At 36.3% G+C, this 20,355-nt stretch overlaps 1 protein-coding gene across 4 annotated transcripts in view; it reads left to right on the forward strand.

Moving 5' to 3' along the window:
- Positions 1 to 20,355, forward strand: part of LOC144969308 (uncharacterized) — a 62,331-nt gene that overhangs the window by 22,035 nt on the left and 19,941 nt on the right. For 3 of the 4 annotated variants that reach the window (XM_078908433.1, XM_078908426.1, XM_078908419.1), the window contains exons 2-5: positions 7,106 to 7,396; positions 9,052 to 9,326; positions 11,450 to 11,552; positions 17,518 to 17,709. In XM_078908433.1, the coding sequence (XP_078764559.1) occupies positions 7,270 to 7,396; positions 9,052 to 9,326; positions 11,450 to 11,552; positions 17,518 to 17,709 (697 nt within the window). In that variant the 5' untranslated portion in view covers positions 7,106 to 7,269. Of the gene's footprint in view, positions 1 to 6,133; positions 6,165 to 7,105; positions 7,397 to 9,051; positions 9,327 to 11,449; positions 11,553 to 17,517; positions 17,710 to 20,355 lie in introns of those variants that run through there. The other variant, XM_078908437.1, reaches the window with a different exon arrangement.

The following is a 20,355-nucleotide window of genomic DNA, read 5'->3' on the forward strand; positions in this document are numbered from 1 at the left end:
ACGTACTAACACACAAAACTATGTGTAACCTTGAACGTTTATCGTCTGGTTAATACAGTTTAGTGAGAACAACTATTAATCGCGGATGGCAAAAAAACAAAACAATAACAAAGTCCCGAGTGACGTCAACTTCTATCCAAGTCATGTAATCATCAATCTTACAGCGATTAACATGCCATACAATAATAATATTGGTTCACCTATACATGACCCCAGCCAACCCTTAAAATACTACATTTAACCTTCCATCGATGTAAAATCTCATCTGTTCAACGATAGCCAATACCTAATACGCTTCAACAGTCGTAACGTCACTTCCCTCGTAATGACGCATAGTAACTTAGTAACTGGCTCTAAACTATCGGAACAACGACGGACGCTCTTTTGAAATATTTCTCCGACGAGCATAAAAGCGTATCCAGAGGGAAAAAAAAACCATTATAAATCTGAACATGTTTTGACTTTTACACATTCTGATCACAAGACATGAAAAGTTATAGCCAGCATGACGAATTAATCCAATTGTTATTGGTGTCATCTTTGGGAGATTTTTTATTAACCCTCTTGATTTCTACTACTATGTATGGCGTTATAGGTATGCCAGATATATTTGGTTGCCTATATCTTTATCTTTCAATCACATCTAAAGCAATTTTTTTTTTGCGTTTAGTTGTCGTTCTTGTTAACCCTTATACCCCAGGAGAACCATTCGATACCATAGCTCTATGTTTACAGTAATATAGATAGTTCGAAGATGACGTCACTCAGGTCTTTGTTATTGTTTTTTTTGCCATCCGCGTTTATGAGTAATTCTCACTGAACGGTATTAACCCGACTATAAACGTTCATGGATACACACAGTTTTGTGTTTTGGTCCGTTATACTTCCGGATGGCAATGTTATGAGCTTCTTCGCCAAGCGCATACTATCTATAACGTTAATATATTGTACCAACTAATAGAAATTGATAATAAAACATGCTTGAAGCGGGTAAATGAATAATATCCGCGAATTACGATCTAGAATGCAATAAACACGCGAATTAATATCAAATTATAAAACAAACATTGAAAAGACAAAAGGTTTCAACTTTTTTTTTTTACTAAAGCGCATCAATCGTTACTTAATTTTTTTAAAATTTCAACGTATAACGGACGTAGTGATGGTTTGAGCATCTGCTAAAATGCGCTATAAACGGGATGGGTAGGAAATCTTCTATAATATTGTATGTGACCTGCCGCTTTCATGTGGTATTATGTTGTACTGATTTTGATGCTTAGAGTTTAATAGGGAATGAGATTAGCGGAAGAGTTGCGTCCCTTGATTGGCTGTCACCTTACAGAGAGAACGTCAAAATGGTTTTGCGCATGCGTCTCTCTCGTCCTCGCTTTCGGTGAAGTGTCTCATGCCGCTTTCACCGGAAGCGAGGACGAGAGACGCATGCGGACAACCCTCATGACGTTCTCTCTCTAATAATTTTTCCGCCGATGACGTCCAATAAAGGGACGCTACTCTTCCGCTAATCTCATTCCCTATACATAGTCAAAAGAAATGAGCCTTTGTTAAGTTTCTGTTTTATTGGGGAGATATAAATGTTTCTGAACGTGACAAAAACATGATATTATATAATCTATCACATTTAATTTTTGGTCATTTTAACCAGTCAACTGCCGTACTCTGGAAAGACGTATTAAAAAATTAGGCCAGGAAACTCGTCCTTCTAATATTGATCGATTTTATTGACCCTCACCTTGACAAAAACGTTCAAACCTGGGACTTCGCGACCTGTCTGTCATGAAAAAAATAAATAAAAATTAACTTTTTATCTAGCACAATATCCACAAAACTGCTCAAAGCGTTTTATAAAGGTACTGACCAACAGCAACGCGTCACGTGTAGAGCGAGACATTAAGCCTGTTGGGCGATATTACACTTTTTTCGACAGAGACAAGGATGTTAACGGCCAGATACTCATTTTATACCTGAGTACAGCGTTGTCTCTGTCGGAAAAATTGTAAGGCGTCATGTCTCATTCTACACGTAACTTGTTGCCGTTGGTCAGGGACCCTTTGTAAAGCACTTTGAGCATGTTTAGTCGATATTGCGCTATATAAAATCTCAAGTTTGTGAGTATTTCCATTACAACAATGAGCCCATAAAAATTAATTTGTGTTATCAGACGTGCAAATAGGTGTACATCGCCCTTCAGCTTTTGAACATTCCTTAGTTTGAACTGGATATTCAAAATGCCTGTCGTTCTTTTACTTTTACCTCTGTTCTGATGTAGACTTCAACTTGCCATTTTGTCACGTTTTAAAATTGACATTTGTGTTGTTTATCTTTCCCCATGCTGGATTTTAACACAAACGTAACGTGCCCGAGGCAGGCCTGGGTGGGGGTGACATGAAGTTGGTTTATTCGTACAAAACAAATGGAGACGCGCAAAGGAAATGTGACCCTCCGTCTCAAAACGGTATTATGTCGGAATGATTCAGACCCCAAAAAGTGAATTTAGAGATAGAATGATGAGAAATTGGACCTTAAAAATTTTTGCAATGCAAGAAATAGTATTTATACTCCAGCATAACGTACAGAAATGAAACCCAAGTTTGATATTTGTGGCAAAGAATTCAATTTCCCTAACCGAGTGGATCCCGACATAATACCGGTTTGACACGGTGGGTCACAAATGAATAAATGCAGACAACCTACTTACGTATGCTGCCACGAGGCCTCTCACCATTTTGATACGCGGTAGCGATTATGAAAAAGGATTAAAGAAATGTTTGATTAACCCACACTTGTGCAAATCAATTTGTGTGCTTAAGTCGTCGTAAATTTGAGTGGCCTTTTTTTAATTACAAAAATATAGTTATTGCAAGTAAAATTATTGTTTGGCATAGCCAAGTAGTTTTTCTAAAGAAAAACTAAAAGATAAGAAAAAGAATGGAAGCACTTGATTTTACGACATTCAGCATACTGACGGTGGGTCGTTGTGTTGGTCAACCAAACGTAACTTTTATCAGAGTTGCCGCCTTTGTATATTTGGTTATAAAATACATATTTTGGTAATTAGTTTTTTTTAAAGAGCTTTTTATATATCGCAATATCCACTAAATGTGCTCAAAGCGCTTTACACGGGGTCCCTGACCAACAGCAATATTTATCATTTAGGACGGGACATGACGCCTGTTAGGTGATGTTACAATTTTTTTCGGACAGAGACAATGCTGTAAACGAACAGGTACTCATTTTACACCTGAGTACGGTAAGAGAATGTAAGTAAAGAGTCTGTTCCAAGGACTCAACTATGCGCCGAGCGAAGCTCGAACCCAGGACCTTCATACCACTAGACCACAAAGTTAGATTTTTGTCCGGAAAAAAATAAAAATGCAGATTAGGTGATATTAATAATCATAAAGATATACTCCTGTTTTCGTGGCTATCTAAAGCGCTCGGTTACCTATATTTTATAGATATTGTAGCGGTTAAATGGAAAAAGAATCTGGCATATTAAACTAGCATTTTCACTTTACTCCTGTGTAATCTATAGTAAAACAATGCAAAATGCGTCTTTGTAATCTCGCCAAACTTGCACCATGCGCTGGGAATGACGATGATTAGGGGCAGCGTGGCTCAGTATACGGTCTTTGGTTCGTACCCTAAATTTACCGAGTTCGACTACCCGCCTCGTTGTGTGGCCTTGAGCAAGTCGCATAGCTCACTTGCGGCGCTACACTGCGGCTGACGCCTGGGTTATTCCAGTCTTCCTTTGGAATAGACATTAAAGACACATTTCCATTGGGTATGAATAAAGGGAATTTTACTTTTTATTTATTTTTTAAAATACTTAAAACTTTCGATACACAAAACCAGGTTAAACTCCCTTTTCTTTATTCCTCTGATGGCTTGATGAGTAATTAATGTTTTGCCTCATCTTTTCAAAAGTTTGCGAGTTTTTGACAAGATGATGGTCATTTTAATTATTCATTATTTGAAGGAAATGTTTTTGGGCCACACGTGTTTTCGGATACATAGATATCTGATCATCCCAGATAAGAAAGTATCTGGAATTGATTGCATGCATTCCAGTCAAATGCTCACCATTTCTGCCCGCCATATCAATCGGACCAACTCACAAAACTATGCGAAACTTAAACGTTTGAACTCAATACCTAATGGGTAGTCCAAAAACAATAACAAGGAGCCGAATGACGTCAACTTCATTCCATAGTTACTTCCCAATTGTCTGACATTTTGTCATCACAATAGACCCAAAAGACAAATTTCCCCTATGGGATGAACAAAGGGAATTTATTTATTTATTTATTATTTTTATCGTTTACAAGGTATTGTCATAATTGAATAGCGTCACGGTTTAGGGAGATAATTTTCAAAGAAGAGATATCGTCTCTCACAGACACATTTATTATCCATCTGCCTTTTAGCAGATATTATCATCTCCCATCTCCCAAAATGCATTACGCTCAAAACATGCAAATCTACGAGTGTTGTTGAGAAAACTTTGTCTCCCTAGTAAACGTTGGGCCACAAATTTTGTTATTTCCTCTTTGTCCTTTAGATGAAGCTTTTGTATTCTTGTGGAATGAATTAATGTGGCTTTATCGTTCTTCGTACTTTTTTTTTACATACGAAATAAAACAGTTTGTTTTTAAATAGTGAAAATCGCATAATAAAAACCTTTCATATAATACAATTCTGATTATTGTATTGTTTTGACATTAATTACCCGAGTCGAGTGAGGGAATGTGTTATCTATCTTATCCAAAGAATCGATATTGGGGTCAGACTTTAGCATCATTGTCATTCAACTAATCCTTTACAGTGCTCATTGTCTCTTGACCTTATTATCAGCATCGAAGTTTTGTGACTCGTTTCTCGAAGGTGCTGTGTGAATGTTTTCCTTTTGTTAGAGAGCTGTTTTACCGGATGCCAAAAAAATCTTATCACGGGTTTGAGTCCATATGAAACATTAATTTAAGAAACACCACAAGATTTATTTTTTTCAATTCTGAATTGATGATTATGAAAATGGATGTCTTCTCTTAAAGTAAACTTGAAAATAATCTGGAGCTTACATTGGGTGAGGACATTGGTCTCTACTTTTTCAGGGAATATTTTCAAAAGACGAATCTCCTTTCTATTACAATTATATTTTTATAACGCTGTATTGTAGTATTGAATTTAATGAGTTCAAAACACTATCATAAGATAAGGCCCAGTGAGGAAAACGACGTTTAAGAGTAAAAATACTATTTGTTGAAGTAAGAGCCCGTTAGCTTTGCAGGTAATGCACTCAACTCAATGCAATTGAATAGTCACCACTCCGGGGTCTTTAGAGATTTTGAGGAGGGGGTTGGGGGGGGGGGGGGATCTGATCCCCACTGTCACGCCAACAGTGATTGAGTATATAATGGGACAATGGAACCTGGTAAAGAGTATTTTTGGAAAAACCTGCGTCCTGTCCAAATTGTAGCACGCAGTTTTACAACTGGCCATTTAACGCTACAAATCCGGGATAAACTTCGGCTATACTATATGGTCTTTATGGCTTTAAAAGACAATTTCTCTTTCTCTAATTTTGATGACCTGTTCATGACTAAGGTATTTTTCAGAATCCTTTATAGCCGTCATTATTAAATGCCTTCCACCGATAAAACACTTTTATATTTCTTTTTTTTTTTTTTGGCCACGTAACATTTTACTCCAGGTATCCATCCAGTAAAATGCCCTCCAACTTTAGAAAGAGTTCCAAACCCTAGTCTTCATTCAATGAGATGTAGTTTGACACTTTTTGATACGTCGGAGGAAATCTTTATAATATTGAAGTAAGATCTTTCTGACCAGAAAGAACCAAAAACAGTTTTTATCATAGTTTAGCAATAACGTAGCAATGCCGCTGTCCACACACAATTACTGTTACCAGGAAAACGTCCTCTGCGTACTGTACCAGAAAGTACTGTGACATGTCATAAGATTATCCGGTTTGCTATTGAATTTAACTAACCCGGAACTTCCTTGTTTTTTTGAAGCTACTATCGTCAGCGTAAAATTATATACGATAAATTATAAATGAAATGCAAACCAACCGTATTGGATGACTTTCTTTGCCAGGTCGCCTCCAGAACTTGATGCATTTTGTGGTTGAAGATATATTCAATGTCACTGTCATTACTTTGATTTTTTAGGGTGCAGGCAATGCTGTAGCATAACAATCTATAAAGCTGTTTATAAAACAGTACCAGACAAAGCATAAAGAAATAAACAAAAATAAAACCATCCTAAATAATCAACATGGGATGATTTTTTTATTCGTGGTATTTTCTTCTCTGCTTTGATTGGCGCTGTTTCATACACAATTTTTTAGATTTTTATCAATAGATTTTTAGCATTATGTCACTTTACACTTGAAACAACGATCTGGTGCTTTCGCGGGAATGAAACTGATGTTAAAAGTTGAATTCGAACGTCAATGTGATAATTTTTCAATTTTGACATGAATCAGAGGAAGATTATATTATCAAAATGGAGTTACTTAAAAATGTTTAAGGTTTTGCCCTGTTCATAAAAGTACATTCACTGTGCATGCTAAAGAGCATTTATTTCACCGAATGTTTTTGACGTTATATTCAGTTTTCAACGTCGTGTTCACCTTGTTATAACACCTGATTTGGACTGTTAGTTACAAATGATTAAAGTATTGACGTCTCCCACCTGAACTAATAGTCTCGATATGAGAATACAAAGATTATCACCCTCAAAATATTTTGGCAAGCTTAGGGTCATTTTCGATATTTGAGCTAAAGTTTGTTGGCCAAGGTAAAAAAAGCTATCAGCATACAGCAGTCATATGGTTTATGTTATACAGTGCTCATCGGATTTCAATACCCCCTGCATTACGACACACTGGGCCTGGGTGACCGAATGCATTGGTTGCCTCTGATGAGCATCAGATTTCGACACGTTCGGATTCAAACACGCTTTTTGGCCTCTACCAAGATCGTGCTGGAACCCAGCGAGTACTGTACCATCACTTTTAAACATCCGCTTATAACACGATATTCTCTTTTTATTTTCATTCCAGATCTTATCGGCCTCGTTATCCAAGTATGCTGTGCAAAAAGTATGATAAAACATAGATTGAGAGATAAGATAAATACCGCAGTCATCGTCGGAGTTATGTTCAACGTGTGATTACCGTTCCTGGCAGTGGTCATTGACAGCAAGCCAGAGCTCTTTTGCACCAAAATGTCTACAAAGGATTTTTTGCCAGTAATAATATTGCTTGGGATATTTCTTGGAGCGTTTTCGACGACGTCTCCAGCCAGTCTCTGTCTGCCTGGGTTCCCCTGTGTTCACGGAGTTTGTACTTCCGGTGAGGTTTGGATTTTTAGTCATGTGAATTTTGATATGTTAATCACCGTTTCTATCTGGTATTATGTCAGGATAGTGCAGTTACCTAAAATTGATTCCAACGCATTGATTATTAAAACCTGAGCATTTATATAGAGCAATATCCACTAAATATACTCAAAGCGCTTTGCAAGGGGTCCCTGGTCAACAGAAACATTTAACATGTAGGACGAGACATTGACGCCTGTATGGCGATATTACAAGTTTTCCGGGCAAAGACAACGGTTGTTAACGGCCAGGTACTCATTTTACACCTGAGCACGGTAAAAATGGAAGTAAAGAGCCTTTTTTCAAAGACTCAACGATGCACCCCTTAGAGCGATACTCGAACCCTGGACCTTCCGATCCAAAGGCGAATGCCATACCACTAGACCACATAGAGGCACGTCTTACTTGGTTTATTTTATTCTATTATGAAGAAAGAATATCGTTTTCAGACTACAAAAACCAAAAATTCCACAACGTTGACTGTTTTTGCTTTAAATTCAAAATGTAAAACCTGGTTGATCCCAACATAATACTTCACTGATATATTATCATGAATAAAAGTTCAAAGTAAACATTTTCGGAATCAGGAGGTTTATAATAATTTTTTTTAAAGAAAAAAAACTCACTTCCGTCAATGTGGATATTTATTTAAAGTCACATAGTTTGCTTCAAGTAATACCTATAATTCATTTTTTACCATTTAACTGCCGTACACAGGAAAAACTGGTATTTAAAAATTTGGCCAGAAAACTCCCCTTTCAAATATCAATCGGTTTAAATGACTCTCATCTTGGCAAAATCTCTCAAACCCGGGACTTTGCAAATTCATAGTATTATTATTATTATTATTATTATTATTATTATTATTATTATTATTATTATTATTATTTATCATCATCATCATCATCATCATCATCACTATCATCATCATCATCATCATCATCATCATCATCATAATCATCATCATCATCATTATTACTATTATTATTATTATTATTACTATTATTATTATTATCATCATCATCATCATCATCATCATCATCATCATCATCATCATCATCATCATCATCATTATTATTATTATTATTATTATTATTATTATTATTATTATTATTATTATTATTATTTGAAGGATCCGTTTTCTGACCAAATTTTTTCCTCAGTACGTTAGTTAACTTGTTAAGCATAATATCGTTTTGAGACGATTGGACATAGATATTTGTGTGAATGGCATAATCAGTCGGTAGGTGAAAAGGTTTGAACTGAGATATTGCCAAGTTTAGTTAGAAGGTCAATTTTTAAAAATCAAAAATGAGTTCTTGTCATAAATGATTAAATCAACCCTTTTTGTACAACTTGGGGAAATATCAAAGCTTAATTTCACTTCTAAACATTTATTACAGCTAGTCAAGTTGAAAAAGAATGACATTTGAGAAAAGTTACCTTTCTCATACAATTGACCATATGAAAAATCACCCGATTTATTTCAAATAAAGATTAAAATGCTCCGGGGAGCATTATATTCTTACACGAAATGCAAAAAAAAGAAAAAATGCAAATCAAAAATTTTCTCACTGATTATGTCATGCACTGATACACATATATAATTTTTATTGTTATAATTTCCAGGTACAACTTGCCAATGTAACGACGGCTGGAGGGGTGTCTTGTGCACCGAACCCGTGAAGTCCACGACGACAGATGAAACACCGGTTGAGGTGGGCATTGAAATCGGGGAGGAAAATTGGGGATCCTTGCCGACGTTGTTGACCAGGCGCGTATCAACAACAACAACAACAAATGCTGAGCTCTCAGAGAACCAGGAAGAGGTCAACACGGACCAAGGAGGAGGAGGGGAAATTACTAACGAGGACAGGGAGTGTATACCTGGATTTAAGTGTATTGTAAGTTTTTTATTTCTACCATGCAACCTGATATTTTTTTTTAAATAACAAAAATAAACAAACAAAAATATTAAGGAGTTCAAAAACCAAAAAAAAAACAAAACAACAGCCCCCCCCCACAAAAAAAAAAAAAAAAAAATCGAGATAGCAATGCGTGAGATTTATTATCATATTGCAATATCTACTAAATGTGCTCAAAGCACTTTTCAAAGAATCTCAAGCCAATAGCAATATTTAGCTTGTAAGACAAGACATTACGCCTGTAATGGGCTATTACATTTTTTTCCGACAGAGACAACGCCGTCTTCGTTGGCAAGGTACTCATTTTACTCCCAAGTACGGTGAATTGATAATAATAAAAATAAAATATAATTCCCTTTATTCATCCTATTGGGAAATTTGTCTCTAGGGTCTATTCCAAGGAAAGAATGAAATAACCTAGGCGTCAGCCACAGTGCGGCGATGCAAATTGAGCTAGGACGAGATGACTTGCTCAATACTACACAGCGCAGCGGCGGGTGTTCGAACTCGGTACCTTTCGGGTACGAAGCAAAGACCATACCGCCTGAGCCACGCTGTCCCAGAGAGTTAAGAGCCTTTTCCAAAGACTCAAATTTGTGCCACCCAAAGCGGAACTCGAACCAGAAACTTACAGATCCTAAGGCGAGTGTCAGTCCACTAGACAATTGGACATTGGAAATAGCAACATTCATATCTATTTCATATTTGTAGATGCTATACAATATCTAGCTTCTGTCATTAGTAAAAAATAGTAAATAGTAAATAATGAATTTATATAGCGCCTAAACATCCACGTTAATCGTGCTCTGCGGCGCTTTACATAATAAATATAAAAATGTTTAAAAACAACAAAATTAAAAATCACGACACTACATTCCGTTCCTATTGCTTTTCATACTACACACACATTAGAATTAACTGTATAGTCCCACATTTGATCGATATTCGAAGGATGGGTTTTCTGGTCAAAATTTCAAACGTGTATTCCTATTTCATTTCTTTTATCTTTTGTTTTATTTTATTTTTTTTTTCTTTTCATTTTCTTTTCTTTCTTTTTCTCTTTCTTTTATTATTTTTTTTTTTTGGAGAGTACGGCAGTATTCCGAGTAGGTCTATTAAGAGCCTCCTCATTTAAATTACAGCCTTTTTTACCAGTTAAATGTCGTACTCTGGAAATAAAATTGTTTTTAACAATTTTACTAGAAAACTCGTCCTTTAAACATAGACCGATTAGATTAATGTCATTTTGGCAAAAACTCTCAAAACTAGGACTTCGCGAATGTGCGGCTATGTGGTTTAGTGGTATGACACTCGCTTTCGGATCGGAAGGTCCTGGGTTCGAGCCTCGCTGGGCGCATAGTTGAGTCCTTGGAAAAGACTCTTTACTCACATTCTTTCACCGTACTCAGGTGTAAAATGAGTACCTGGCCGTTAACAGCGTTGTCTCTTTCCGAAAAAATTATAACATCGCCTAACAGGCGTCATGTCCTGTCCTAAATGTTAAATGTTGATGTTGGCCAGGGACTCCTTGAAAAGCGCTTTGAGCACATTTAGTGGATAATGCGCTATATAAAGCTCCATTTACTCTGGAAATAAAATTGTTTTTAACAATTTTACCAGAAAACTCGTCCTTCAAATATCGATCGATTAGATTAATGTCATTTGGCAAAAACTCTCAAAACTAGGACTTCGCGAAGTCCCAAGTTTGAGATTTTTTTCCAAAATGAGGGTCATTTTATCGGTCGATATTTGAAAGACGAGATTTCTGGCCAAATTTTTTCATTCCATGTTTTTCAAGAGTACATCAGTTAACCCTCTCCTTACCAGCCATTTTCAAGATTTTCCCCAAAACTTCACACCCAACTATCACAACAATAGATTTTTTTTATCACTCAGACACAATAGCAGTAAGTTCTTGCGATATATAATTTCTTTAGCAAAACATGCTCCACAACACACTGTTCATTTTCTTTAAATTTTATGATGTACAAAATAAATTTGAATAAGAAAAATGTTGGTTTTATCGTAACGAATGTGACGATTTTCCTATAGTTGGTAAGGAGAGGGTTAACTGTTTAAATGTGTGTCATTTTCCCTTGCAGCACGGAGTTTGCATCAAAGGCACACTGACTTGCCGATGTGAAGAAGGATGGTCGGGTGCCTTTTGTCAGGATGAGGTAATTGGAACATCTCCTGGCATCAACGGTAAATTTTATCAGTCAGTTATTTTCACTATCAAAAGGTCAACTGCAGATAACTTAGTAGTTGCTATGAGATGATTATTGCGTCTGTGGCTCAGCATTGCAATTTCTCTCCTTGTCACGAAAGCAAGCGTTTTTTGGGTCATCATCATCATCATCATCATCATCATCATCATCATCATCATCATCATCATCATTATTATTATTATTATTATTATTATTATTATTATGATTATTATGATTATTATTATTATTATTATTATTATTATTATTATTATTATTATTATTATTATTATTATTATTATTATCATCATCATCATCATTATTATTATTATTATTATTATTATTATTATTATTATTATTATTATTATTATTATTATTATTATTATTATTATTATTATTATTATTATTATTATTATTATTATTATCGCCATCATTATCATCATTGTAATCATTAGTTGCTACTATTATAAGTAATATTATATTATTATATTATTATATTATATATATTATATGGCATTGGTGTGTTCTGCGCCGACAGGCTGCATTTACTCCTGCTCTGTAAAATTGTTCTTTTTGTGTTGTTTATAATGTGACTTCAGTTCTATAAATTAGTGTACAGTTATGTGATATGTTGCCTGATTGATTGAAAATATTTCTACGAAATTTTGGACTTGATTTTGGAAGTTATAATAATATAAATTCTTTTTCATTGTGGATAACATCGTGTTAGCTATTTTAAACGTATCCAGATTTATTGTGATAACCAAACTTGCACACCCCCCCCCCCTCCCCCAACCACCTCATCATACGAGTATCCATAACAATGACGCCGCGTGATATCATTCAAACTGACAGCAACTCACCAACCCTCGCCTAGAAAAACCACATCCGCTACACGGATCGCTATTTCTCCAACACCCTATGAATACAAACTGTTTTATAAAATACACCAAAGCTCAGTTACTGTGCATTGATACAATATCGCACCATAAGACCATTATTTCTAATGCACTAATCACACACATTTCAAAGCTAGGTATCAGAAACCCAAAATGTGCTTGTGATAATTTTGTGAAGAAATACAAGAGGGGAACCAGGGGAGGTAAGAAGAAGAAGAAATCCCATTCACCAAGTCAACCACTCCCGTCGTCACTACCATCACCAACGCTATCCACACCATGTATCGACACACACACCACCACCACCACCACTACCATCCACACCATCACCGCCAACAGTACCAACAGGACCAACTCAACAACAAGCCGCCCTCTTACCACTATTCCCTCACCTATGTCGCTACCATCATCATCATCACCATCACCACCACTTACCGAAATCACTAAAAAAGAACTCAGCCCGTCTTATAACATTCCTGTTTACTCAAACGCACGTAGACATACAGCGAAATTTAAAAAAGCGTCAAAAAGACCGCGCAATCTTTTAACCATCATCAACAACAGGCCACCCCTCTGTCTCGTCCACATAAACGCAAGATCCATAAAAAACAAATGTCACGAGATCCATGACCTAATTATAGATCGTCATATTGATATATTGTGCATTACGGAAACCTGGCTTCAGGGTAAACAGGATGACCACTACATTACCACCGCCTGTCCCAATACGCATACCTGGAAATCGCTACCACGACCTGGGAGAAAAGGGGGTGGTATTGCCTTTATTTATAGTCTTGCTATCACCAACACCACTTTCACTCCTCTTACAAGAGAAAACTACGAATCTGCATGCCTTTCCTTCCAATCCGACTCTGCCACTTTCTCCATCATTACTATCTATCGACCGCCGAATACATCCAATACTAAGTTTGTAGCTGAATTTCAAAATGATATCTTAGACTTCAACCTTAAAAGTTCACCATATATTTTTATTGGAGATTTCAACATACATTTTAATTCCACTTCTCCGACAGTCACCAAAATCAAGAAAATCCTACACGACAACGATTTACACCAGCACATCACCGAGACAACACACCAGGCCGGCAACATCATTGATTGGGTCATCTCCCCTGTGTCAAGTAATAGAATAAGAAAGACCGAAGTTGTTGACCTAGCGATATCCGATCACAAAGTTTTATTTGTGGATATCGCATTAAAGAAAGTTGATCTCCCGAAACGAAACATAACAACAAGGAATTACAGACAAATTGATATCAGTGGTTTACAAGATAGCATTCGTGACGTCATAAATGAGGTTAAAAATATAAACGACTTCAACAAAGTATTGCGATCTATTATTGACCGTGAGGCACCGCCGCAATGTCGTGTCGTATCGAATCGACCACACTCGCGATGGTTCAATTCCGAGATAAAGGAATTAAGAGAAAAAAGAGACAGGCTGAAAGGAAAAGAGTGGCCTAACGGTATTTAAGGATATATACAAAGCAGCTAAGTCGGCTCTTTATAACGCCATCACATGCGCAAAAAAGGCCCATTACAACGAAAAATTTCAAAGCATTACATCTTGCAAAGAACTGTTTTCCACCGCAAACGACCTTCTTGGCAGTAAGAAATCCACACCCCTTCCAGCGTCTAGAAATAACACCGAACTAGCTCAAAATTTTGCCAACTATTTCCACGGCAAGATAAAATCCATTAGGGAAAACTTAGACAATACATCATCATCATCGTCACCGAGCTTTGGACCATTCCATGGAACGCCACTACATGTTTTCGATCCAGCCACTGAGGATGAAGTGAAGTCAGCCATTTTAGATAGCCCATCAAAATATTGTGACTTAGTAGACCCCATCCCAACTAGTATTCTTAAGGCTTGTATTGAAGAACTGTTACCAACAATAACTGAACTTATAAATAATTCGTTGGTCTCAGGTAGTGTCCCCGACTCGTTTAAACGTGCCATTGTTAAACCACTATTAAAGAAGTCCGATCTAAATGTAAACGAACTGAAAAATTACAGACCTGTCTCCAACCTTCCATATCTATCCAAAGTGCTTGAACGCATTGTGTTAAAACGACTTTTGTATCATATCCATCTAAATAATTTAAGTGAAAATTTCCAATCTGCCTATAAATCACATCATAGCACTGAAACTGCCCTTTTAAAAGTATGCACTGATATTCTTAATAGTATTGACAAAAATCATGTCTGTTTATTGACTATGTTGGACCTTTCGGCCGCATTTGACACCATTGATCACGAGATACTTATTAAACGATTAGAAATTACTTTTGGAATAAGAGACACTGCGCTTAGTTGGTTTAAATCATACCTAACATCAAGATCTCAGTCGGTTCTGATCGATGGCGCAGTATCAGAAACATTTCCTCTAAATTACGGCGTTCCGCAGGGGTCTGTCCTTGGTCCTGTTATTTTTACTCTTTATACTCAACCTCTTTCGGATATTATTGTTAAAAATAAATTAATGTATCATTTCTATGCTGATGACACTCAGATCTATGTAAGCGATATCCCTAGTAATATCCCATCATTGATTACCCGTGTTGAAGACTGTATTAGAGATGTTAAATGCTGGATGGAAATTAACAAGTTAAAGCTGAATAATGAAAAACAGAGGTGATGGTGTGTGGTAGAAAAAGTGTTTTGAAAGATGATTTTCTGAAGTTTACTCTAAATATAAATGGGTGCACAATTAACCTCTCAACGTGTGTGAAAAACCTCGGGGTAATGCTAGATCAACATATGACTATGCAGGCACAGTTTGATTCTCTATGTAGAAGTTTGACAATAGGATTAAAAAGAATTGCTTCAGTTAGTCCTTTCCTAACAAGAGAAGTAACATGCAAACTAATAACATCTTTCATACTATCTAAAATAGATTACTGTAATTCGTTAATCTCGAATGTAAGCAACGATAAAATATCACGCCTTCAAAGTATCCAGAATGCGGCTGCTAAATTGATTTTAAGAAAGAAGATAACATCCTACTCGTTGCCACTTTTGTATGAGCTGCATTGGTTACCAGTTAAAGTGAGAATCGAATTCAAACTAGCAGTATTGTGCTATAAGTGCCTTAATGATCAAGCACCATTGTATATTACTGAATTTTTAGAAACGTATAAGCCAACGAGGAGTCTACGTTCTGCACTAGATTCTACAAAATTAATTGTTACAAATAAATATAAATATAAATTTTACGGCGGCAGATCGTTCAGTCACGTCGGACCTTCCATCTGGAACTCTCTTCCTAAAAGAATAAGAGAAGCGCAGTCCTTATCAATATTTAAATCAAAGTTAAAACACCATCTCTTTGTTAAAACACATCTTGATTAATGCATCTTTGTAATTTGACCCCAATATGAATGTTAATTTAGTTTATGTTATTATATCATTATTTTATATTATTTCCGTATTTGACATAGCATGTGGATGTATTATAACATATCTTGTATTAATGACTTTATGTTTAGTTATTACATTGCTGTATAATGATAATATTATGTTGATGTAGTTTGTATAATGTTTCATTTGTATCATAATGTCACTGTATTATTGTTTCGCGCATTGAGCATCACCCAGTGATGAAAATGCGCGTTATAAATGTCATGTATTATTATTATAAGTAATATTAGTATCATTATCTTCATCATCATCATCATCATCATCATCATCATCATAGTCATCAATACAATGCTGATATTAATGTATATTCCAATTACGGAAAACCACGATACACGACACTTGCATTTTACAGGTCTGATAGCCGAACGCAATTATGGGCTTGATTTAACACTGTGATAATAGACACTATCTGTGTCCCGTCATCTCAAAACGGTATTAAGTCAAGATGGTTAAGATGCTGAAAATGGAATTTGTAGCCAGAAATATCAGACTTGTGTTGAGTTTAATTGCCTTATAGAGGAGAAGGAATATCATATTTTACTGTGCTAAATACCAACGTTTCATATTTTTGACCAGTTGAGCTATAAGGTGACTTTTTAGCATCTGGACCATCCCGACATAATACCGTTTTGAGACGAGGGGTCACATTTGTGATCCTTCGCCTCAAAAAGGTATTAAGTCGGGTTGGTTCATATATTAAAAATTGAATTTTTAGCCAGAAATATCAGACTTGTGTTGAGTTTGTATGCTTTATTGAGGAGAATGGATACCATATTGAAAGGTGCTAATGCCAATAATTTATATTTTTTTACAAATTTAACATTTAATTCGGCTTTTAGGCATATGGTTCATTCTGACATAATACCGTTTTGAGACGGGGGGTCACATTTTGCATTGGTTCGAGAGTATTTCCTTTCCATTACAACAATGATCCCATACAAAGCTGGGTAATCAGACCGTCAAATAAGGACACGTTGCACTATACACATCCCGTTACACACTTTCGTATTAAATTGTTTTTAAAAAATTGAACTTTATATAGAGCAATATCCACTAAATGTGCTCAAAGCGCTTTACAAGAGGTCCCTGGTCAACAGCAACATTTAACATGTCGGACGGGACATGACGCCAGTTAGGCGATATTACATTATTCGGACAAAGACAACGCAGTTAACGGCCAATTTTACAATTGAGTACGTTGAGAGAATGTTAGTAAAGAGCCTTTTCCAAGGACTCAACTATGCGCCGAGCGCGGGGCGCGAACCAATGACCTTCCGAAATCCGAAAGCGAGTGTCATGCATACCACTAGACCACGTAGCCGCACGAATTACTTTCTATGAATCTTCTTGAAGGTACTGGCACGAATTACTTTCTATGAATCTTCTTGAAGGTACTGGCACGAATTACTTTCTATGAATCTTCTTGAAGGTACTGGCACGAATTACTTTCTATGAATCTTCTTGAAGGTACTGGCACGAATTACTTTCTATGAATCTTCTTGAAGGTACTGGCACGAATTACTTTCTATGAATCTTCTTGAAGGTACTGGCACGAATTACTTTCTATGAATCTTCTTGAAGGTACTGGCACGAATTACTTTCTATGAATCTTCTTGAAGGTACCGGCCGCCCTCAATGGCAGAACAGAACATCAACAGAACAGCCCAATGTGGTCGGACACTTCAAGCCAGAGGATGGCTACGGACCTCTTGCTGATATTTCCCTCAGACACTGCGCGAACGGCTTTGAGTGTCGCTATGGAAACTGTTCAAGATCGTCTTTTGGTTGTTTGTGTGAGGCGGGCTGGATAGGTATGCAATAAAATGAATAAAATAAAAAAATAAAAAATCCCTTTATTCATCTCCAATGGGGAATTTGTCTATAAGGTCTATTCCAAGGGAAGACTGGAATAGCCCAGGCGTCAGCCGCAGTGCAGCGCCGCAAAGTGAGCTAGGGCAAGGTGACTTGCTCAAGGCCACACAACGAGGCGGGTGATCGAACTCGGTACCTTTTGGGTACGAAGCAAAGACCGCTGAGCCAAGCTGCCCCCTAAATAATATAGCATGTCATCAATCGTCTTAGATCGTCTTTAAGCGCTTAGAGCCTGTGACAACGGGGTAAAGCTCTATATAAATGCCATTTATTATTATTATTAGATGGTTTTATTTCAGGGTGGACGAGATACTTAGAATTGTGGGAAAGTGTGTTTTGTGAAGAGAAAAAGTAACATGAAATGAATATATTTAAAGAATTAAAAAAAAATTAAAATAAAGAAAAGACCCCCCCCCCCCCCCAAAAAAAAAAAACAAAAAAAAAAAAAAAACATGACAAAATAAATACAAGCAATAAAACTTAAATTTCCTAATTATTGTTTTGATAAAGAACTGGGCAATAAGTGTGTATGAAAGGTACCGGACAAACCCGGAAATAAAAATACAAGAAAAAAACCCCAACAAAACCATCCCAAAAGATAAGTCGATCTGGACTGCGGATCGAACCTCAGACCTTCGGATTACCAGTCAGACGTGCTACCATTACACCATTAGTTGTTGTATTCCGTACTTTTATTAGAATGGAATTATGGGTTATAAATAGACTTGGATTAGATAGCGCTTGGAGCCTATAATGTATGGATTAAGCGCTATATAAGTGCTTGATGTTTATTATATTATTATTATTTATTATTATTATTATTATTATTATTATTATTATTATTATTATTATTATTATTATATTATTATTATTATTATTATTATTATATTATATTATTATTATTATTATTATTATTATTATTATTATTATTATTATTATTATTATTATTATTATTATTATTTGTTTTTTTTTCTTTCCTGGATCACGATGCAATATCACGTAAAAATTAATAAATTCATGTCGATTGATATATGTATAACACACATACACACACACAAACACATACGTCACACACATACACACATACACACACACATACATACACACACATATATTCATTATTGTTTATGCACTTCAAAATACATCCAATTATCTATATCCCACCAGTGTGATATAATAATATAGAAACAAATGTTCATTTCCTTCACTGCACATCGCCGAATATGAGCCATTTTGTGATAGCATTCTTTCAATATCAGTCACTGCACGAAACAAGCTTCTGATCCACACCTGAGTAAACTGAAGCAATGTATGTGTGTGTGTGTGTGTGTGTGTGTGTGTGTGTGATCATTCACCTTATTAAGGCAATAAAAAACTTGAGGATTTATTCAATATAATACAATATCCACTAAATATGCTCAAATCGCTTTACAAGAGGTCCCTAGCCAACAGCATCACTTAACATGTAGTACAAAACATGAAGTCTGTGAGGCGACATTACAATCTATTCCTGCAAAGACAACGCTGATAACGGCCAGTTACCCATTTTGCACTTGAGTATAGTGAGAGAATGTGAGAAAAGAGCTTTTTTCCAAGGACTCAACTATGCGCCGCACAGAGCGACCTCGAACCCAGGACATTCCGATCCGAAGGCTGGTGTTATACCACAAGACCGCATACCCGCACAAAAGCAGATAAAGATATCCCAACTATCGTCTGGGCACTGTGTTGTTATGGTAGCAGGCCTGTCTGGCAAAGAGTAGGTCAGCTATTTAACTCACTCAACCCTAACACCGACTATAGGGAATGAGATTAGCGGAAGAGTAGCGTCCCTTGGTTTGGACGTCACCCATAATCTGTGACGTCACCGGCGGAAAAGTTATTAGAGAGAGAACGTCATGTTGGTTGTGCGCATGCGTCTCTCGTCCTCGCATTCCCTATATCCGTAGTTTACCCGGGTTACTTTTACTATTTATTACATTTTTATGACACAAATTATAGGCATAGTATCAAAGCTAATGTTTTTAGGTGTTTTTTACACATGAATGATAGTTGAATAAAACTATCTTTGCACATACTCATTTTTTAATACATTTATTCCAATTTTGAAAAGTAGCAAAAATCTCTCGGATTGAGTGAGTTAAAACAGTTCTGGTTTAAAGTAGATGAAATCACGGATAGGAAAGGCACAGGCTGCATTCACATCTTTGAACAGAGTTTGGAGAACTAAAGATATCTCCCTTCGACTAAAGCCATTTCAACTCAAACGTGAAGTCTGTCCTACTGTATGGATGTAAAACTCGGAATGCATCGCAGGCACGTATAAAGAGGATACATATTTTTGTAAACAGGTGCATGCGTAAGCTACACAGAATAAAATGGATGGATAGAATTAAGAACGAAGAAGTATGGAAAAGAAGACAGCAGAAACCAGTGGGAGAGGAAAAAAGGAAGAAGACGATGGAGGTGGATTGGACACACCATTAGAAAGAATGACTCCACGATAACAAAGAAAGTATTGGACTGGAACCCTTAGGGCAGAAGATCAAGGGAACATGGAGAAGAATTAAAGAAGCTGCTATACA

This window comes from Berghia stephanieae, chromosome 1, assembly GCF_034508935.2.
Source record: "Berghia stephanieae isolate SIO BIC M18660-M18661 chromosome 1, UCSD_Bste_1.3, whole genome shotgun sequence".
NCBI classification, from domain to species: Eukaryota; Metazoa; Mollusca; class Gastropoda; order Nudibranchia; family Aeolidiidae; genus Berghia; species Berghia stephanieae.